General features: G+C 36.6%; 3 protein-coding genes across 3 annotated transcripts; all 3 read right to left on the bottom strand.

Moving 5' to 3' along the window:
• Positions 1-6515: 6515 nt before the first annotated feature.
• LOC104880645 (uncharacterized) lies at positions 6516-7973 on the bottom strand. The gene has a single exon (XM_010658025.3). It carries the CDS (start codon positions 7474-7476, stop codon positions 6793-6795), a length of 684 nt encoding a protein of 227 aa, XP_010656327.1. The 5' UTR covers positions 7477-7973; the 3' UTR covers positions 6516-6792.
• A 4846-nt stretch (positions 7974-12819) lies between these two features.
• Positions 12820-19489, bottom strand: PMT2 (putative polyol/monosaccharide transporter). Its single transcript, XM_002280942.4, has 3 exons — positions 19164-19489; positions 17737-19068; positions 12820-13910 (listed from the first exon to the last, which is right to left on the bottom strand). Exons 1-3 carry the CDS (start codon positions 19318-19320, stop codon positions 12919-12921), a joined length of 2481 nt encoding a protein of 826 aa, XP_002280978.2. The 5' UTR covers positions 19321-19489; the 3' UTR covers positions 12820-12918.
• A 261-nt stretch (positions 19490-19750) lies between these two features.
• LOC100249177 (uncharacterized) lies at positions 19751-23511 on the bottom strand. The gene is made up of 5 exons (XM_002280936.4): positions 22960-23511; positions 22796-22833; positions 21298-21568; positions 20510-20796; positions 19751-20387 (listed from the first exon to the last, which is right to left on the bottom strand). Exons 1-5 carry the CDS (start codon positions 23254-23256, stop codon positions 19946-19948), a joined length of 1335 nt encoding a protein of 444 aa, XP_002280972.1. The 5' UTR covers positions 23257-23511; the 3' UTR covers positions 19751-19945.
• Between the last annotated feature and the right edge of the window lie 23 nt (positions 23512-23534).

Here is a 23534-nt window from a genome sequence, read left to right as displayed (position 1 = left end):
ACACAACCACCATGAGATGCCCTACAAACAAGTATATGGTCCAGGGGGCACGTGATAATTACAATTGGAACATTACATGTTACAACCCCTTGCACATTTTTCTGTAATGTAGGTACACATGGTGCACATGGTCACCCCTTTGGTCCATGCAATATATATTGATAGATTTTACTGCTTTAATTGAGCGTGGTCCTATAATTTATAACTTTGATTTCTGTATTTTCTGCAGGACCATTCTCCATTAGTTTAAGATGAAATGCAGAACTACCGAAGGCGGTGTTGGATAGGGTTGGATCGTTAATTTTCTATGTGCATTAAATGATTAGCTTGCTAGACCAAAGAGTGTTTGTTATCTCCTGAGAATACTACATTTCCTTGATATCGTGTAGCTTGTGATTAATGGCATGAGAATTACAAAAGATGCTCCAATTGGCTTCAAGATCATGATGCAAAAAAAAAACAAAATGGATGAATCTTTCCTAGTCATGGCTGAAATGGATGTTGCAACCAACCAACTCATTAAGAATTTTCCTTTATTATCATTCTCTCTTTTCAACAACCAAAATGAGATGTTTTGTTTCACAAAACTTGTTCATTTTCAGATTTCGATAGTTTTCAGGTTATATTTAGTCCTTGATTAATGTTTTTGATTTCTCTCATTTTGCCATTAAGTACGCACAGTCGAGCAATTTTGATATCATTAAGTTCCCACTGAATTACATTATGGCTGCTTATTGGTAAGAACATAGAATTTCAGAATATTTTTATTGACAAAATTAATTTCCATGAAATTTAATGACATAGTATCATAAGATCAAACTTAACCAGCTAGATCCGTATTTGACTTTAATTTTTGGATGTGGAAAGATATGATGAGGACCCAGTACCTACTTTGAAATAACTATTCAGTCCCCAAGTAGCCGAAACTTGAAAATGGCTTTCAGAAATAACCAATCTTATTTCCATTTAGTCATTTTCAAACCATCTACATCTCATTGATTACAACGTTATCATTTTCAAATTTTATTGCCAAGAGTTGCTTGTAGAACTTTCAACAGAAACACTTTCCCACTATTCTGTATTGGAAAAATCACTTTATTGAGTTTATCACGATAGTATGATGTTGAAAACTCGAGCCTGACTCACATATACCAATTTGTTTACTTAGCTTGTTGAATTGTGAAGCATGAATCATTCCTGTTGCACTACAAAGGGGATGTCAGGGGTGCTTGTGAATTTTGTTTTTTATATTTGTTGAACGATGAATTTGTCCTTATTATGTTTTTAACTCTTTTATTATTTAAGGCTTTGTTTTAGAGAGTACACTTGTGAATTAGAGTTTATCATCAGAATCCTTTACAAAAAAGTAAGCGGTGCAACTAGCTAAGTCCTTACGTTTATTTAAATAAAGATTCCAATTGGACAAGTCAAATTAATCGGGTTAGAGAAAGAAGACAGGATAAGAACCCTAACCCTTGTGTCATAGGGCTGCAAAGGCACTATCAAGGAGAGGCTTTTGAGAGAGATACTGGTGAAGTGGAGCCTTTAATGCAATATGCTAGGTAGCATAAAGAGTCTATTACAATGCAATCGCAATTCAGAGGAGAGGGAGACACTTTATCATTGTAATCTTTCTCTTTCATTTTATTAGTAGATTCTTGAGTATTGGTGCGTTCTATGAATGTATAGATCATATTATATATTCTTCGTTTATACTCATGTCAGGTTTGGTTAATAGACCAAAGATACAAACACAACTTGTTGAACTATATGTAAAAAGAACCAAACCATAGCAGCCAATGGAACCATCAAGAAGTACATAGCTAGTGATTCATTGCTTTTGTGTCGTGTCTGTTTGATGTATGTTACCTTTATTACGTAGATGAAAAGGGCAAGTCATGCAGGCGCAAGAGTGAGGGAGAAGTGAGAAATAGTCAGAAGCATTGGAGAAGGCGAGAAGGCGAGTCTACAAGGAATTTTGGATAGACAGTGCACACTTTTGGTCTCTGTGAGACATGGGACCGCCACTCACAAGTCACAACTTGTAACCCCCACCTTTCTTCAATCATTCCACTATCCACTCCCCCATCATATGGGTTCCTCCACATGCCATGGGATCCTAAAGTGAGAAATTGCAGTCAGAATGCAATTCTACTTTGATGAAAAACTATACAAACCAAACCAACCTTCTCTCGATTGGATCGCTCTAGCTAGTACATAAGTCTGATTTTGGGAAAGAAATCCATTGAAATAAAAGCACAAAAATTCGCTACATTGATAGGATTTCTTTTTCTAAATGTTTTCTTTGACTAAAATATGCATTCATGGGGTACAAATTTAGTTTCCAAACTCTAGTTTTTCCAACTATATAATAAAGAAGGCGGTCAATGATAGACCTGGATGATTAATGTACTCAATTTTACAGTATATATTCCGATGGTCTGCTAGTTAGTTAATTTTCTTGAGGGATTGCTAATTTAGATGTTTGAGCATGGCATGGAATCTTGCACGTCTCCATGCTAAGTAAACCATGTCGATCAAGTTCAAGTTTTAGATTCATTACTTGCTTTCTCTATATGGAACTTGGTGAATGAAGTGGCATGGAAGATAATTAACCAATCATGTAACCATTAGACTTGGGTATTATCATATATATGATCAGAAACTCAAAGTTCTGCAATCATTCATTTGGCTGCTGGAGGAGATTTGTTTTGCTTTCATCTACTCATTGACCGGTCATGAAATTGGTCTCTTAAATGAGTCACATCATATATAATGAGGGCGGTGCGTATTCTACTCATATATTTATTTTTAAATCTTATTTATTTGTATTTTGATCTCATTTGCTGGCACCCTCGTTCAACGGGCTAGATGTCATCTTACGTATTCATTGGTCCACGATACGGTGGCATATTCCTTGATAGAACCCTTGTGATGAAATTGAAAGAAGCAGCCCGGATCCTAGCTAGCATTTTCTCTCTCCACCTAGCTGTGGCTACTTCTAGTCTTCTAGGCTTCTAGCTATCCTCTTTTGATCACAATAGAACATGTGTGGAACATACTCTGGTTGCCTAAAGGAGAGACTAGAACCCACTAGGACACTTTGGTAGTGGCATGCTGGCATCCGTCTTCATCTTCCTGCTGGAATCTCAATGGACACCGTTGGAATCTTATGTCGGTCTTCAAATACTCCAAATAACGACCAGATAAAAGACTTTTGTGTCCTCTCCAAGTTGGGAGCAGTTTGGGGGCTGGAATGGGAAATGGGATCCATGGTCCACCACGTTCAGTCTTATCAACCACCTCAACACTAGTAGTGTTTCACTTCAACTTCTTCTCTTCTAGTCTTCTCTTTCACTCCAAACCCATCCATCAAAAGGGTGACTATTGAATTTTTACATATTGTGGATTGAGAAAGGGAGCTCAGTGGTGTTGTGGTGGCAAGGGTTTCTATGGGCTTCCTCTATAGTGGATTTTTTTAATGAATGTGAGACCGTTAAGAAAAGGTGGTTTGCAAAATATCGGAATCAAGAAATTATTTTATAAAATTTTGAAAAATTGTATTCCTTTTAAAATATTTCAATTTAAAAGATTGCAAAATCTACAAATGCTTTTGCAACACTTCTAAGTTCTACCCAATCTTCCCCACTTTCCTCTCTTTGTTCCCATCTAAAAAAAGCTAATTATCAAAAGAAACTTTTTCCACTTAAATATAAAAAATATACCTTCTTCCATTTATTTGTAAATAAAAATATTATTAAAAAATTATTTAATTAAAAAAGTGAAATAATCCCGTATTTATAAATTTAACCCTCCATATCTTTTCAACCTAAAAAATACTTATTTTTTATAAAAATGTTCTTACTTCCTTCTTATAATTTATTTTTTAAATTTACACTTAAATAATTAAAATATTAAAGGATATTTATATCAAAAATTGATTATTTTTTAAATTTAAATATAAAAAAATTAGGTTTATAAATTGATGTTAGATTTATAAATTTAGAATCATTTAATCCAGTCATCGTTGAAAAGTTTTAAAAATGAAATATTTATTAGGAACCCGAGGCTAAGGACTTGGTTCATGTTTTTTAAAATTGTTTTCTGATCTTGAAAATAAAAAACACAAAAGATTTGTTTGGGGAAGGGGGTGTTTTTTTTTTTTTTTTTTTTTTTTTTTTGTGTTTTCAAAAACCAATTTTTTAAGAACAGTAAAAAGATATTTTCATTGTTTTTTCACTGTTCAAAGAATAAATTGTTTTTCATGTTTTCTCTTCCTTCTTTTTGTGTTTTCTTAATTTTTTTTGTTTCCACAAAGATGAGCTCCACCCAACCACTACACTCTCACCCGCAAACTCTTTCTTTTTCCTTAAATTATTGAAATTAATATACTTACATAATGACAAAGTGATCATTTGTTTAAAAAGATTATAACTAGTGTAAAATTTTCAAAAATGGAATAATTTTTTTTTTAAAATTAAAATGAATTGTGCATATGAAATATGTTTTTTATTTTACTTATTCTAAAAAAACTTTTTTATTAACTTAATCAAACATTTTTTTTTTCCTTTTTGAGAACAAAAATTGTTTTCTAGTTACCAAACACAATTTTTTTTTTTTTAAAACACTAAAAACTGTTTTCTAGAACTTCATTTTGGAAGTTCTATTAATCCATTAATTTCTTTCTCAAAGATTGTTTCTTTATTTTGGAAGCTGTTTAATAAAAACAAGCTTTTCCATTTAAATACTTTTGTATTTTCAAGAAACATCTTTACAAAAGATTTTTTGAGATATTTTTTTATTCAAAATATTTTTTGCTTGAAAAACATTACTTCGATCTTTCCTTCCACTCGTAAGAGAATCGTCTTTCTCAGACATGATTACCCATCATTTGCATGCCCCACAGTGATGTAAGATGGACTGCCTCTGGGCTTAGTAATGGTTTTCTTCCTTTTCCGGAAAACAGGGAGCATGTGGGGATTTTGAGGTCTAGTTGCACAAAGGACAGATGATGGCCTTCCATGGATGGATCATGGAGGTAATGGGTGTTTGCTATGATGGACAGATGAGTTGGGCTGGGTTTGCCGGATCATCCCATTGTCCCGGCCCACACCCACAAAATGTACATTTCTAGCCCATATTCATCACAAACCAAAAATAGCCCATTCTTCCTCAAATGGGGCTTTTTTAACTTCTACGCCTAGTTTAAAAAATAATTCTTAAAAAATGGTAGCTTGAAAAAAAATTCTTAAAATATGGTAATTACAAAACTATTGATAAATTTACGATACTTTTTGTAACTTTGAAAGGTGTTTCTTTTAGTGACATTTTCCACATTTTTCATATCAGCAATATATTTTAAAAAAAATTAAATTTATATTAAAGGTGTATCTTCAAAATACATTTTTTTATAATTTTTTTATTAGCCGTATACGTTAAAAAATTTTTTTTGAATTTATACTAAAGAAATATCATTTTCATAATACCATAAAATCAAATTTATACTAAAAGTGTCTCTTGAATAGACATTTTCTACAATTTTCATAGCAGCCACACTGTGAAGAAAATTTGAATTTAAATTGAAGGCGTCTCTATAATTCCACAAAATTAAATTTATACTTAATGTGTTTTTTAAAGAAACACCTTACATAATTTTTATATTAATCATTTATCAAAAAAATTAAATTTATATTAAAAGTGTCTTTTGAAGGAAAACCTTTCAATGTAAATTTAATTTTGTGGAATTGTGAAATCTATCTTCTGAAAAGATACCTTTAGTATAAATTCAATTATTTCAATGGATAACTGATATGAGAATTGTTGAAGGTGTTTTTTCAAGATACACATTTGATATAAATTTAATTTTGTGAAATTGTAGAATGTGTTTCTTAAGAAGACATCTTTAATATAAATTTAATTTTATCATTATACATCTAATATGAAAATTGTAGAATTATAAAAGGTCTCTCTTAAAAAGACACTTTTAATATAAATTCAATTTTTTTTTATTGTGTCTCATTGATATAAAATTTGTGGAAGATCTCTTAAAAAAATGTTGAAGATTTCAATATATCGTATTTTAAAATTTTAATTTTAAATTCACCGTACAATTATCAATAATCCCAAATGGGCTCAATATGAAATCTCAACTCTTGACCCTGTCTCGTGGCATACCCATGAAAAAGAAAAGCAAGAAAAAGGCCTGAATTTGAAATTCAAATTTCCTTGGACTAATTTCCTTTAAAAGTAAGTTTTCTTTTTCTTTTTTTTCTTTTTTTATTCCTCTTATATTAAATGAATAAAAGTGGTAGGGGTAAAATTTAATTTTAAGAAGAAACCAAAATATGGTACGGAAAATCTAAGATCACAATATTTGGCTCTCCACCTTGGATGATTGCCATTTACAAGAGTCCTAGGAGTACTTTCTACCACTCCTTCAAGCAGAAGGTATTAGACTATGAACACACTCTCTGAATTGGCATACCCACCAAATCTACTCTACAAAAGAGACTACATGTTTCACAAATTTGTGCCTTCTCAGGCTTCAATGCCAAACTTATTAATCAAGAAAACAGAAACAAATGAAATTTGATTACAGACACCCATTCATTTCTAACCATGAAGGTGGTTTATGAAGGAAGATGATCACAAGCGAGAGGAGAAACGAGAAGCAAAGAAAAGAAAAGTTAGGTCTCAAGACAAGAACCATTAGGAGCTAGCCCACATGGTTGGAAAATTCCAATTTTCCTGCTTTCTTTTTTTTTTCCTTCATCTTCTTGAGCTAGGGCAAGTCTACAACTTCATGGATGAAATGAGGGGGGCCCTTGACTTGCTGGGGCTCCCAGCTGATGCAGTGGGACTGAAGAATTCCGAGAATATGTTCATAAAAAACTTGTCGACCATGTCGAGATAGGGAGGGCAAGTGAGGCGAGAATAGTAATGGAGAACTTCTTCTATGTCCAGAACATGATCCACATTGCCCACATCCATCATCTCCAACTCCCTGAGCTTTTGTGCTACCAAATAACTCCTTTCCTCTTCCATACCTGGACAGGATGAGTGCTCCTCTCCCCTCTTTCCTTCATGGACGCTTCTCCTTTTCGTATCATGGACTCTTCTTTCCATCTCATTATTATTCACTGTTTTTACCTTTGCGAACTTCATGAAGCTTCCACTGTAGATGTCCTTCTCTTGTGTTTTTATTGCAGGCGATGCTGTTGCAGTCTTCTTCTTGCTTCTCTTTCTCGCCTTGCCCTTCCCGGAATCCCACTGGTCGGTGAAGTCTGTGTACAACTTGTCCAATTCTCCATAACTTGGGTGGACGTTGAAGTGGGAGCCGCCTCCGCCGCAAGAAAAAGGATTGAAGGGAGGGGTCTTTGGTAGCCTTTGATAGCCTCCTGATAGAAAGGACTTGAAGCTTTGCAGAGTTCTTTGAAAGAACTTCTTGGTGTTAGAAAAGGAGGTTTTTAGCAGCATTGCGGCCGGTGCAATGGCAGTACTAGCTGGCTCTGTTGGGTAAGATTGTTGTTTCCCTGCAAGAAAAGATAAAGTTTTCTTCGGGCTGCTATGGCAATGAGGGTTTCTTTATACAGAGGAGAGAGGCGGAGCCATTGATGGGTCCTTTAATCTTGATTGCTAATAGAAACAAAGGACAAAGAAGCGAAGGTGAGACTTCTTTTGTCTTCCACTTTATTCTTCTTCTTCACACGCTCCTTTCTTCTGTCTCTCTTCTATTCTTGCTTACTCAAATATTACCATCCCTCTCTCTCTCTCTCTCTCTGAAGAAGAAGAAGATCACAAAGAGGACAGCTTGTGCCCGTTTCATTATATGAATTAGATACTTTCGTTTCTTTTACTTTTGATGGTGGGGTTGGTGTGTGTCCTCTTTAGAATGAAGAAAGGAGCGGATAGTTGTTGAATTGACTCCCTCTCGCCCTCTCAATCAAACCCATTCATGGCTGCTCGGCTCAGTTTTCTTAATTCGACTTTCTTCTACTACAACTACGTATACGTATATATTTTGTTGTCTGCCTCACGTACATGTCAATGTGCGATATACCTTGCTACCATTCTTGTTGGGCTTTGTGGAGCCTAGTTTTGTTTGATCCGGTTTGACGACCCGACCCGAATAATATTGCATGGCTTTTTTAATGGGAGATTTATTGAGGCCTGTTGGGCTCGTTTAGCCCATTGTGGAACCACCCTTTGTAATTAGGGTTTTTTAGTATGGTAGGGTTGCCGTGCTATATATATATAGAGAATATTATAGCCGCTAGGTTGTACTCTGTATTCTTCCCTGATAATAGTGATATCCCTGCAACTCCGTGGACGTAGGCAAATTGTCGAACCACGTAAATACTGTCTTGTGTGTATGATTGTTTTTCTTTGGCGTGTGTTTTCTCTAATTTTTGTTTCTCACGGGTTGGAAATTCGGTTTAATTCCCTACAATTCTCTCTCTAATAGAACTGAGCTTCTCATTGATTGTGCCATGGTCACCTGCTTGGTTGGTGAATATAATTCTCTAGATGACCTCAAAGGGCTTTTTACTAATTTACCTGAAGAGTATTTGTACAAGACATTGTCAATTACACGACTTCATGTACTTTCATTTCAAATGTTAAAAGAACAAGGAATCCCATGTTGGGTTTTTGTTTTTTTAATGATTATGGCCAGTGAGAAAACATTATCATTTTGTCAGCTTTGTGCTAAAGCGTAAAAGCACTTACTCATACCCAAAATGATACTGAAGCCAGTGTGTCGGTTAGGATTATGACCCCACCCCCTCAAGCCCCCCTCCACTAGCACTTCTGCAAATTAAGAACTTCCCAGTTCCCCACTTACTATTATGTCTAAAGAGTTTTGAGACGAGGGCATCGTATGATTAATTGATGAATGATGACAGAGTAGAGGCTCCAAACGTGAGCGGCTTGAAGAGAGGAGGGTATAGAGACAGGTCTAATATTCGTCAAGTGTGGGCATTGAGAAAGTGGCACGCGTCCAAAAGGGTTGGAACCAGTCTCAATCGGAAGTAGAGAGTAAGTGGGAGACGGTCCCAGTGGGCATTGTCAGGGCTCATTAGTCGGAGACTCGTGCTTCTTAAGGCTACCCACTTGCCCCTCTTTTCTCCGTCTTCTAACTACTCTCCGACATTTTATAATGTAAGAAACCTTGCTCCCATCATGTACCAGAGACTTGGAAAATCTTTCAACCTGACAGTCAAACCGATATATATACCATTTATAAATTATTAAAATTTAAAATAATTATAAAAATAAAAATAATAATTTATATATTATTTAAAAATTAAAATTTTATTTAAAAATCATAAAATTAGTTTCAAATTAGAAATTTAAATTAAAATCATAATTTTAATTTAAAATTTAAAATTTTAATATTTATTTTTAAATAAAAAACTTATTTTAAAATAAAATTTTTATTTAAAATCGTAATGTTTTTAATTTTACCATTAAATCATATCTCATACCATCCATATAAATCCATATAAAAGGCATTAAATCATATCTCATACTATCCATGTAAATCCATATAAAAGGCATTTTTTACTTTATCAATTAGAGTTTTGAGCTCACAATCGATATAAAATTGTAATGTTGATGTGAAGACTAATAAATAAACAAAAAAAGAAAAATTTATAAAAAGTGAATATTAAACATAATATCATAATAATAATTAAAAAATACATTAAAATTATGAGGGCGCACAATGCACACAATCGGGTTTTTCGAAGGGGTGCTTTGACCGTCGTGGGTGGGCTTGCGACGTCAAGAGGGGGGTGGGGGGGGTGGGGGAGGGAACGAAGAGGTGGGGATGGTTGCAGCAGTGTAACGGCCAGAGAGACCGTCGATGGGAATCGATTTCACAATGCGTTGGGGGCAACAACTTCTTCACCGTCGATGCAGATGGAGAAGAAGGGTTGCAGGTGTTTTCATATCTTTTAAAACAACGTCGTTTTGATACTATAAAAATAAAAATAAAAAATTAATTGAATTGTCCGATTCGGATGGAACTGACCAGTTTGTCGATTAGACCATTGGTTCAACCAATTCAATTCCGGTTCAATCGATCCAATTCCGATTCAACCTATTTCCAACCCAATTGATCGGATCGGACTGAAATCGTGACCGGCGGATCCGGTTTGGTTTTTAAAACTAGGCATTTTTCTCTCTTAATTTCCTAGATGTAATCCGATTTGAAACCTTATTTTCAAATTTTTATTCCTCCCATTGCAGGTGATACATGGGTTCAAGTACCCACAAGATAAGTAATTGAATTGGCCCCAGAGCTGCAACAGCCTATTGGGGAATGAACATATAGAGGGTGTTACTGAATTCTGGTAGTGACTTGTCCCATGAACATAGTAAATTAAATAAAGTATTTAAATCCTATATAATATGGTTCCCACTGAAGAAGAAAATAAAGCTAATGTGGAAGCACTCGAAAAAAGTCTCGAGTTCCAATGTTGAACCTTGAAACCCATATTGCAATCTCCCAAGGGTTTAGCTGGCATGTGGAAAAAGGAGATTTAGTAATGACAGCTAGCTTTCCAGGGTCTTTATAAGACATTTTCATGGTTGAGCTAATTAATTAAGTTTTGACCCTAGTCGTTCACCAAACCCTATCCCAAATGTATAGGAATCCAGTTCACTCAAGTGGGCTTAACAGCTGTAATCTCAACATATTTCTCTGCTTGTCACCGTCTTATGATTGGGAATCAACTACCATAAGGTCAAAACCCCTTTGTACAGTTTGTCATTGGAATTTTGTACTTACTTCCCACACGATTTTTATTTGGACTAGGGTTTTTTTCCCACTCTGGACCTAGGTTAACCAAGCCCAAGTGATAATGGACATCGGTTCAAGGGCCCAGGAAACCAGAGAGAGAGAGAGAGAGAGCCCAAAAGAGGGCAGCAATAATTAATAAGAAGGCCAGCTTTCCAACAAAACGTCACAGCCATTACTGACATTCTTTAATAAATACATTCCATTTGGGTATATCTGCATTAGGAAATTCGCTTTTGCTCATCAATTGAAAAGGTGGTGTTTATAGAATGTTACAGAGACCTCACATGCATCTCTCCCTTTCTCTACCCATCTCATTATATGTGTAACACGTTATGAAACATAACTATCAAGTTCAGACACAAGGCAATAAATAAGCTCCATACCACACAGCACACAAGCACAGTGCCACACAAAATTAGCAAGGCCTTGGTTTATTCTGTCTGCAGAGACCCTCGACATCTCTCCGCCGTTTCCTCATTCCACTGTTCCTTCTCTTTCATTTCACCCTTTTTAAGCCACCATACCCACTTTGTCCCCATTTCTTTGAAACAGACGTATCAGTTCCCAGTTTCGACAGCTTTTTGGAATGGAAAGTTTCTGTGAACTCTGACCTCTGCCTTCCAGACCCCTAATTAATGCCCCATCTCACAAACCATCTCTCTGTACTTCCATTTGAAACTTACCCATTAGGCACTTACTTATCTTGTGTATATGTTGGATTATTAATCCTGGGTTTTTTCATTAATTTAGTAACAACTTATTTGAATTTCACAGCAAGTTGGGCCACATGCTTTGATTTTGATTGCACTAGGGAACCAAAGCTGTTGAATTTGGTTATTGAAAAAAGTAAGATAATGGGGGAAGGACGCTATACTACAAAGTGAAACTCTGTTCGATGTTAGGGTGGTGGGGTGTGGTTCCTGTTCTTCCATGTAATGGAAACAAATGGGGTATAGTAATTAAATGGATTTGGTTAATAATCCAAAACAGAAAAAAGGCATACCTAATACATTATGACATATTTTGTCTCTTTTATGGGCCAACACTACTTTAAATTTGGTTGTTTGTCTACAGGCTTCAGGCCAATCATATGGCTGAAACATTTGAATGATGGGTTTTTTTCTTGTGGAGGACTGATTGAGAATCTATACTACTGCGCCTACATGATGCAGAAGTTGGAGTGTAGTGAATTTTTAGAGGAATGAATGAAGTTTTTCTTTTTTTTAAAAAAATGAATTAATTAATTATGGGTTCATCATCATCACTTCAATCATGTTTTGGTATTCAAACTTACAGTGGAAGCTGTTATCTTTTGCTTTGCTATTAGTTTATAGCAGATAAGTGGCTCATGGGGACAAAATAGAACCATTAATTAAGTTAGAGAGATGGAAAGATGGTTGGAGACAAGTTAGGAAATGCAGACAAGAAAATAGGATTTTGTATTTGAAAATAAATTAACAAAAAAAAAAATAGTAGACCAATAAATCAAATAATTAATTAATATAATAATAAGAAAAATGGAAGTAAACTATTCTTTTTTTTTTCTTTCTTGCACTCTTCTACTTCACATATGGTAAGGATAGAAAATTTTCATACTGTCTCTTTTTTTTTTTTTTTTAATGTTTTTTGTGGGGATATTGTTTTTTTTTTTTTTTTCAAAAGTCTAACCTAAGAAAAACTGATGAGGACAAGCTGTTAAGTTATGTTTGTTTTCTAGCATTTTCTTTTGAAACAAACAATCAATCACTTGCACTTGTATCCATCTTTCGATTTCAAAAGTTTAAGAAACATCCATAACTCTGTCGCTACTGGTTTCCTTCTAAAAATCTTTTTCAAAAGACTAAAACAAACTGCCACAATTCTTCTCTCCACCTTCCTTTCTTCTTCTTCTTCTTCTTCTGGTTCATGTTTTGGATACATGGTACCTTGTCTCTTTCATGAAAAGAGCAAGCAAACAGGAAGATAATGGGGATGATATATATATATATATATATATATGAAAAAGCAATAACCCAAAGAGAGAAAATGGAAGATGAACCATTTAGTACAGTAAATAACAGTTAGAAAGCAGTCTAAGCATTACAGATTACAGAAAACAGGTAACAGTTTTCTTTTTAAGACCAGTTAGAGAAGAGAGCTTCCCAAATCTCTGTGAAAACTTCAATGATGATCCTATGATGATGAGAAGAGTTCAAAGACAGAAAGCACTGCAACAGTTGCTCCAGATCTTTAGCTGCAAATATCTGTTTCTCCACAATCATTTCCACCATTGATGTCCTGAAATCACTGTACGGATCACTGGACCTCTTCACCACTGCAAAGCTGTCTTTCACTTTCCCTTCCAATGGCAGTACGTTAGTTTCCTGATGACAAGAACCCTTGTTTATTGCACCTCTTCTACGCCGGCTCCGCTGGTTTCTGCGGAGAGACCGGCGTTTCTGGGACTCGGATGAATCCGAGGAGAGACTCTTTGACGAGAATAGAGTCTCTGTTTCGTCCTCTCTCTCGTCTTCGCTGCTAAACCAGCCACCACCGACAAAACCGCCATTGGTGTCTGCAGAAGATGAGCTGAACATGTAATTAATCTCTCTGATCTTGTTCTTTTTCACGTGGGCCTTCTTCTTCTTCTTCTTCTTTGATCTCTTCTCTTTCGATCCAAATTCTTGAACGTTGTAGAACGCATTCAAAGGCGATGCAGGTGAGGCAGGAGGACACTTACGTCCCTCAGCATCCCCACAACCGAAAACCGAACATCGCTCCGATACTTTTCGTCTTGGAAGCACCTTCTCGGCCACAATACAGCTGTGTTCGATCATTTCACATCTTTCTGGACATCTGGGTCTGCACATAGACGGAAAGGGTCGAGGTTTGGGAGATGACACTTCCATCATTTGGAAGCTCTGGTGTTGGTTGTGAGCTACGAACACCGGTTTTTCCATAACGTCCGATATGATAACATCTGACATGCTCCGGGGCCGACAGGATCCGAATGAACGGCGAAACATGCGAGAGATTCGTAGTTTGAATCGGTTCTCCATGAGGGAGAGAGAGAGATAGAAAGAGAGGTGGATTTTGGATACTTGGATTGCGTATAAATACCAAGAAACTCAAAGTGGAAGGGGCTTTTATGATATTATCAATACTGTCTGATGATACTTTTTGCTGTTCTTTGTCTTCTTCTTTGTCTCAATTAAAGATGAGGTTTTGGTACTATATTATTATTATTATTATTATTAATTTTTTATTTCAATTCAAATATAAAAACTAGGGTAGTGAGAAAGTGGATGGGGTATTGTATTCAAGGAAGAGAAGAAAGGATGAAGGATACAATCATCAAAGACCTACCTTATTCGGGAATTTAATTTATTCTATGTTTGGTTACTATGTAAACACCTACCTACCATCTCTCGTGGTATGTATCAGGGAATTGGGGAATGAAGGGACCACTGCCCCACTTATTTAACTCAAAATGCAACTCTTGTGTTGGTTCTTTTCAAATTCAAATTCTGTGCATTGTATTTGAAAAAGAATTATGAGCTCAAGGGTTTTGACTCTTTGGTTGTCAATTTTTGGCATAGATCCAACAGATCTCACAAACTATAGAAGGGTGCATGTGATCCATTTAGAATTGGATGCCCCACCAACCCTTTTTGAGGGTGAGGATTATTTCCCATGTTGGGAGTTGCATATATCATGGAGATTTTGTATTGTATAATGAAAAAATATATCGTGATTCAACTACTTGTCCTCCATGGTGCCCTTTTGCAGTGTAGTCCGAGTACAAATGCGGTGATTTTTCCTCATTTTGGTCCCTTCTCTAGCAGGCAATATGCAAGGGAAAGATTCCCACTAACATTCAACTTGTGGGAAACTTTTTTTCTTCCCCACAAGTGATGGGTTTTCGATTTTAAGTGATGGGGTTATCCAGATTTTGAATGTTCTAAGAAAAGACAAATACTATATGAATGAAGCATGGTGAGTCAATGGGAACTAAACAATGGAGAAGAGAAAATCCTCAGTGTGTAGTCAATTACATTTCCTATGAAGCCACCATCTTTACAAGCCATATCGAAGGATTTGGAGATCGAGACACGTGAAGAGTAGGATCTTCCCCCCAGATATCAAAGCCCATACAGTGATCATTCCGTGAAAAGGCTAATACCTAATTTTTTATTCACTTTAGAAGTAATTTTTCGTCTTCTACCCGTATATTAAGGAGAGATTAGCGCTGAATACCCATGTATGAGATGTGAGGATTAAGTATATAGGGAAGAACAAAGGCAAAGGCAATGTGTCACCTTTTCCATGTTTCATGCTGTCAAATTTTATAATCCATATACAAAAAAAATTTCTAGTGGGTTTTTTTATCAAATGAAATCTTGTCAACATGCTGTTGTCTGGTTCAAAGTTCTGCGTTGGTTAAAATACAAATGAAGAGGCCTAAAGCTTTGGCTCACCGAGAAATTGATTAGAGAGTGCCCCATCTCAATTCCCCAAAAGGGCGGGAGGGGAGGGGGGGCCATATATCCTTGGAAGCATAAGGTCAAGGGCTCTCCCTCTCACACACACAATGAGAGAATCTTCGAGTCTTAGAAACTTCCAAGCAATACAAAAAAGCATCAAAAGAGTGAAACCCGATCTTTCCCTTCGCTCCAAAAGCTCTTACCAAAAGCTAACAGACAGTTTTGATAAGTTGGATTCAGCTTTTCAAGTTGATATTAGCTCAGTGACAAGAGGATACAAACCATTGCCCATGACATAGATTTCCTGAGCTAGCTGTTGCTGGCTTTGATGCTTTGGTTATATGCTCAAAAGGGCTCTGAAAATTTCAAACCCCATCCCTGAAGGGGGGTGCTGGGGTGAGGGGGCTGATTTCCATGTGGATTATGACTTTTGGCAAGGTCATTTTAGTACCAATTTTCATGTGAACTTGTCTCTTATCCTTGGCTTTAACTACAATAATTCTCCAAAACATACATGAACTTACCATAATTACGACCTTTCATGGAATAATATTCAAGAACAAGACAAGGATATTGAGCCAAGGTTGTAAGTCACTCATCACCCATGGACTGCATACCCTTATTGCTACATTTTTCACTTGAACAGTAAGTAGCAGCAGTGTTTGAATGAACAAAGCCCTACACTTGCAGGCACTGACCCATTGAAAAAGCAACCAGGTGGGGTGGGGGGGCTGAGAAATGTGCATCACAGCATTACTCCCATGTCATGGATCAAACCATTTCGTCCATCAGTTTCAGCAAGGTCAGGGCCCGTGACCCTGTCGATTTGTCTTACATCGATCATGCCTCTGCAACAATATCCTCAGTATCCAATTTTTACTAACAAATACTGTGCTTACAATTGAATCAATCTGATGCTAAGTAATCCAAAATTTGTCACACTTTGATACTGCATAGTTCGCAGATTTTATCACCTTCTTTGTTATAGAAGTAATGTTAGTATTTTCCTGCTATCCAAACAAGGATATGGTTAAGGAATTCAGTGAGGATGGTAACAGGTTCACCAATCCCCAGTGGACGAAAATAAGCAAGGGCATCTATCTCCCTGTTAAAATTGTAAAAAGTAAATAAACAAAGGTTTGTCTTGACAAGTAGGGTGCAGTTTAGTTTCGGCTGTGTGGTACATGATGGCCTGCTATAGGGGTAGGCTTCCTGATTTCCTTTGTTTCCATGTTTACCAGAATGCCAGCATAGCAGGGCCACAGGATTTCCCAATACAAAAGTTTTGTCCTTCACATAGCTTTTCACCTTTATGCTACTCAGATATAGGATTTCCCAGTACGTCCCTGAAGTCCACATTTCGATTTAGGATTGGATTGTCTCACAAAGCCTCAGGATTTCCTCTCAAGATCTTCTCTACGTGATAAGGATACGGTAACAAATATGTTAAAATTATTTTTTTTTTAAATCCACTTCAATGAAATTCAAAATTGGTTAAAAACCCGAGATAATTCTCTATTTAGTTTGAAACCCTTATCTGATTACGAGTAGTTTAATGATTTTCATTTTATTCAAATATTACATTATTTGTTATTTGGTTAGGATTGAAACATTATAAAAATATCGATAATTATGAATATATTACCGATGTTTTAAAGAAAAATATAATAAATTAATACAAATTTTAAAAATATTAAGAGAAACTCTCAAAAATTATACAAGAAATAAAAATAAATATTTTAAATTTTTTAAATGATATATATAATTTATCATATTTGATAATAATATCCTCCACATTTATCATTAAGTTGCATTATATATTATTTTATAATAATATTATGATAACAGGTCTAATTTTAAAATATATTTAATATTAAAATTATGATTATTTTAATTTAAATGTATTCAATGATATGAAATAAATAATAATATAAATAATTTTTAAATTTTAATAAATATATAGATTATATATAAAAAAAAATCATGTTTTTATATTTTTTATGATAAATTAAATCAAATATAAAAAAACAAAATAATTAGAATTAATTTATTTAAAAAATGAAAAAATCAGTAAAATATCCTAAAATATTAGTGATTCATAAGGAAAATTTTGAAAAACCGATGAAATATGGATAAAATATCTGAAAATATGGGTTGATGGATATATCTTCTTTTTATTGGGATCGACGGACACCTGATATATTAGATATGTATTTGGTGAAGAGATTCCTTGGTTAGGACTTGGTCAAGATTAGGAGAGTAGAGTCTTATTTAGTTAGTTTTGGGATTAGATAAGGTGGGAAGAGAGTGGGTATTTGGTTACTAGTTACTACTTGTAGAAAAGTAATCCTATGGAACAATGCAACATATCATCAAATAAACATTCAATTCAATTCAATTCAATTCAAGTAATGATTAGAAAATAAAAAACTAGAACGCAGACCCGCAAATTCTTCTAGTCTCTGGTGCTATCGGTAAGTAAGGGTTTATCCTCGAAAAGGGTAGCAATATCTTCTAGTGACTTGCCTTTGGTTTCCGGTATAAAGAAGTAGAAGAAAATTGAACCAATCACCATGACTCCACAGAACACTAAAAACATACCTCCAAATGTAATGGCCTTGGAAATGCTCAGAAATGTCATGGCCACCACCCCACTCACCAACCGGTTCACGGATACGGCCATGCTCGTACCCTGTGCTCGGAGCCTCGTCGGAAATATCTCCGACGAGTACACCCACGTGATGGGCCCCAGCCCAATTGAGAAGAAGGACACATCGGCGCACACTGCCACCACGCACAAAGCAATTGCCCATGTGGGCTTGTGTTCCGAGTCTTCCAGATATTTGGAGCCCAACGCCAGCCCACCTAGCGATACGGCCATGCCTATTGACCCCAATAACAGAAGGGGCCGTCTCCCGTAACGGTCCAAGAAAAGTGCGGAGACCAAAACGAACGCCGTCTTGGTAATTCCCATGATGATCGTCACCCCCACCAGCTGTCTCCGGTCGTTTATTCCTGCGTTCTCGAACACCGCCGGCGAGTAGTACACAACGGCGTCATTTCCTGAAGCTTGCATGAAAAAATTCATTCCTATTGCTGCCACGAGGATTCGACGGATGGGCTTGGACGGCCTGCAGAGCAATTCCATCCAAACCCCTTGTCCACTCCACTCGGCAGAGGTGGTGGTGGAAGCCTCTCTCATGATTTCGGAGAGTCTCAACTCAGCTTCCTCTTCATCATCGGATGTTCTGATCAGAATTTGCTTTGCCTGGCTTATCCGGCCTTTCATGACGAGCCACCGAGGGGATTCAGGCATTCCAATTACACTGATTCCGATGACGATTGCTGGCACTGCCGCGATACCGAGCATCATTCTCCAGTTGATTTTCGGTGGGAGGCCTGCCAAGGCGTAGTTGGCGATGTAGCCCAGTAGGATACCGAAGGTGATGAAGACTTCAGGGAGTGAAGTGAGGAAGCCTCGGGTCATGGCCGGAGAAAGCTCGGCGGTGTAGACTGGTGCGATCATGAGGGAGTACCCGACGCCGATTCCGGCCACCACCCTTCCGGCCATGAGGAACAGATATGAGGGTGCAAGACTCATTAGCAGTGCACCAATTAGAAAGGTGGCTGCAGCCAAGACAATGGTGTAGCGCCTACCAATCAAATCGGAAGTCTTGCCGGAGGCGAGTGATCCGATCAAAGAACACACATTCAGAGACCCCACCAATATCTCCACTTGAACTGAACTGATGTGGATTTCATCCTTAATGTAAAGCACTGCACCGCTCATCACCCCAATGTCTACAGAAAAAAAAAAAAAAAAACCCACAATCCAGAATCGCAACCAAAATTTCGACTTTGAAAAAGAGAAGAGAAACGATTGAAAGGGAACTCACCATAACCCAATAGAATAGAGCAAGTGGAAGCAAGAAGCGCACAGACAAGCGAAAATTTGTTGAGAGAAGACTTTTTGCGAGAAGCACCGCCAGCCTCTGAAGCCTGAGGTTGATGGGATTCAACCACAGTGGGCTGCTCTGGAGTGTCCATCGCCATCACGGTTGGAAGGATACTCTCCTGGCCTGAGAGAAACTCACTTTTTCATGATTGGTAGGTTGAGGGTGATGACGGTGTGTACTTTCGATTTCCTCCCACAGGGAATTGCGGATTTGTGGATAGTATGACTCACAAAATCACGTGGCGTGCACGATCATTTAATATTTTGTCCTATTCTCACTCACTCCCATGCCACCTGTTTAACAATTTTTCTCAGAAAATATCCAATTCATATTTACGGAATAATAATTATGCCACCTGTTTAACAACCATCCTCTATAATTGATATTTATGAAATAATAATTAATAATTATCTGCTCATACATCATACGTGGAGAGATATCTCGTAGCGCGTGGCCATGCAAGATAACTACCCAAAATAAAAAACACGCCTGTTGGATAATCAATCAATCATTTAAAAATTAAAAGATGAAATATAAATCGCCTCCCTTATATAATTAATCATTTGAAAAATAAAAAAAATAAAATTTATAATCCAATGTTGTGGACATTGAATGGCCCAATCAATTTACTATGTGGCTTACAATATTTACACAGCCAAATGCCATATACAAATTTGCTTCCAATTTTCTTTTGTTACATCCAGCAAAGGCAATGGCCATGATCACATCAGCCTTGAATTTTCAACATATTGAACAACTTGAGAGCCAAGATGGGAGACCCAGTTCACAGCCGTGCCGAAAAAGAGCTCCCAGAACCAGAGATCCAAAGCCAGGACCGATGAAAATATGGCGAGGGCCAGAGTCTGGTACCTGTTCAGTGGCCAACCGGAGACTTCAGCCATGGCCTTGAGGAATGGAAGGGAACTGCTCTTTAAATATCGATTCCTTATGGACCAAGCGGTTACCCACTGCACCTGGGACGGTATGAGGTCGAACTCCTCTCTTAATCGCCTACCCAGGTCTGGCATGTGTCCCCCGCCATATAGTATAGCGATTTTGTTGTGGCCTTCATCCATTGCTCTCCTTAGTGCCTCCACTGCAGCTCTGTTCCTCTCCCCAATGATCACAGATTTCTCCTCTACATCCGCTGTCACCTGTGTGAACCTACAAGAATTCCACCATTTTCTTTTATAATTTCAAGAGCTTTGTGCCTGAGACTACAGTATGATTGGCTACTCAGATGCAATACAGACTTTCAACCATGAGAAAACCAGGCATGTACTTACTCGGATGTCAGTCGCTTTGCCAGAAAGACCTTCATTGCTGCACCAAAATCAAGTCTGGACAAGGCTTCTAGCTCGGGATATTCTGATGCCTGAGTTCCAGTATCCGCACAAACACTTCCAATAATGAGAAGGCCAACAAGTGGCATAGGTAACACACGAGAGGCCCACAGAAGCTTGGATCTCCAAAAACCGAGGTTTTCTGGAATTGAAGCAGGCAGCACCATGGCTTTTGTTGATTTAAGAGTCATATCTCTAGCAAATGTGAAGAAACTCTCACCTTTCTCAACCTAAGGGAAAAATATGATAGAATACCATAAAATATCAAAACCTGACGCACTCTGGCTGGCCAATAGCAAAATCACAAATGAAGGCGATGCAAAAGTCATAATTCAAAGTTTGGTGGTAAGATAAAAGTACACAATGGACCAAGCATTAAGAATTGTATGAATATGGACTATAACCTATCAAGAAGCAGACTCTAATCGGGTCAATCTTAAAATTTTTTAGATTAACAAAGAAGTATCTGTGACCTCATAAAGAAAAAGAAACAGCAATAAATAAATAACCAAAAAAAAATTGAAAAATGGCTGAACTCAAATATTTGTCACTGGATATAGGCATGCTTAAATTTTTTTCCATGTTCTTGATGCATCTCTAGAATTTGAGTTAAATATTGAGCGAAGACTGTCAAGTAACTTCTACAAAAATCTCAAGCATTTTAATGGTTTACACAGTCAAAATACTAGTGCATCGCATCAATTTTATCCAGAGAAGTCAAAGACTCGCACCTGAAGTAACTTGAAAGTCTCATAGTCAAGATCAGCATGGTACCAATTCTCAGCTTGGTAATCAAGACAATCTAATTGAAAATCAAGCATAAGAACTCGAGCCATCTGTCGTTGAATGCATCCAAGAATGTTAAAGCCTCGTGAACGTGAACTTTTGAGCCTTTTTGTAGCAGCAGGGTTTCTTCTATTCTCTAAACTCTCTCTACTGGCCACCATCTCGTAAAGGACACAGTCGTAGGGTTCAAGTTCCTTCTGGAGGGTTGCAAAGTACCTGTGTGCAAAGAATAAAATACTATCAAGTGGACAAATCCATAGATATTTTGATAACAATTTCAATTTTCATCAATTTGAAAATATCATGGAAATTAGTAAAGGAAAAAAAAAATGGAAATTTCAAATGAAATACCGGAAAGAAAATGTATATAACAAGTATAGTATATAATGTGTAGGATGCAAAATGATCGCAACACTAATGAAAATGTAAATTCTATAGTATAGTATATAACAAGTATAGTATACAAGTACACTTAAATAACGAAAATGTAATAAAATCAGTACAATATGAGGTACCAACACACAACAATGAAGCAACATATTGTTGATTCACAAGAGTAATTTTTAGCACAGGCATAATTCTATAATATTTCTTTGTTCAAAAGGGTATCATGGAGATCGGAATTTATTCAAAAACACATACTTTGGAATTGGAAGGGGTGCTCTTGAAAATATTTCACACAACATAAATGGGTATAAGTCTGTTATCAAATAGGAAATTTGCACCCAAAAAACTAAGATTCTTTTATCTCTAAAAACCCCAAAAAAAAAATAATTTTTCTCTAGTCAAGTTTTGTGAAAATGTAAAGAGTTGGGTAGCCAAAGAAAGGAAAATGAGTTCAGAAAAGTATTCCAAAGGAAGGAAAAATATAGAGAGAAAGTCAGCATTTGAGGCTCTGAGATTGGAGTCAGGAGAGAAGGAAGATTTATGGGGTTTTACTTTACCAACAATCATTTCATTATTAGTGATGATACTAATGTCATCTTGAATTAACAATAAGCTCAGAGCTGTCATCACCCATGACCTGGAAAAGAACTTGGAGACCTAAAAACCAAAAAAACTACATTCTTCATAAATGAGCTGATATAATCCAATTCAGAAGGAAACTAATTAAACAAACATTATAACCGAACTATCAAAAGATTCAAAACTGTACAACCATCCTAAGTTCAGACCATCCATTCAATCATCTTTGCTGTATACTTCCTAGAAAGCACCAGATACAGAGCCATATATTAATAATTTGACAAATTTCTGCTCTTGCGTGTCATATTGAGAATGCCAGATGAAGCAAACCATTAACTTCTGGTATTACCACGAACCCACCACACTCCAAGTCGAAAATGAAAATATAATAAATTCATAACAGAAAAAAGAGGCAGGAGAGAAGAAATCAAACTAGAAAAATGGAAAACCGGTCCAAATTCTAGTGAGCAGACATACTCTTTGTCCGCAATGTGAATCGTAGAGACCAAATCAACCTGAAGAAGATATATAAAGGAAAAAACCCATAATTAAAAACAAAAGAACAGAAAAAAGCACTTGAATAAAGGGAAAGAAAAATGGCATAATTATAATTTGAAAAAATAAAATAAAATAAAAGGCACCTGAAGAAAGGGTTGAAGAAGAGACCAAGGGAACTTCTTTCTGTAAGTGACAACAGCCGTCTGCAACTCGCCGTTGCTCCCTCCAAGTATCCCTTTTTTGAATCTCATAAAATCAGCAATGGAATTGTTCTGAAGAAAGTGGTCGGCGGACCCATGTTCGACCGGCGTCGATGGCTTGAGAGAAGAAGCGAAGAACTTGAAGGAAGCTGACGAAGTTGGGAATCTGGGATTAGGGTTAGAGGAGTTGAAGGGTCTGAGTCTGGTGGGAACGGGTACGGAGAGAGAAGTCGAGGCCATTGCTCTCTTCTCCACACACAAGATTGCCTCCTTAACCTTCTCTTTCAGCTTAGTGTGTGTATTACGCACCCCCTTTTCATTTTTCCCTTTTTTTTCTCTTTTTTAAATTTCTTTTGTCCTATTCCCTTTGTTTTTCCTTGCAATTTTCAGTTTCTAGTTTCTTCTTGGAGGAGGCAATAGATTTTTTTTCGATGAAGACGTCTCCATAATCTTTTCCCTTCTGAGATTATTTCCTCAGAAACCACAGACCCAAGTCTCCATTTATCTCTAAATTCATG

The sequence above is a fragment of the Vitis vinifera genome, chromosome 11 (genome assembly GCF_030704535.1).
Source record: "Vitis vinifera cultivar Pinot Noir 40024 chromosome 11, ASM3070453v1".
Classification (NCBI taxonomy): Eukaryota; Viridiplantae; Streptophyta; class Magnoliopsida; order Vitales; family Vitaceae; genus Vitis; species Vitis vinifera.
This window is presented reverse-complemented; position numbering and strand designations above follow the sequence as displayed.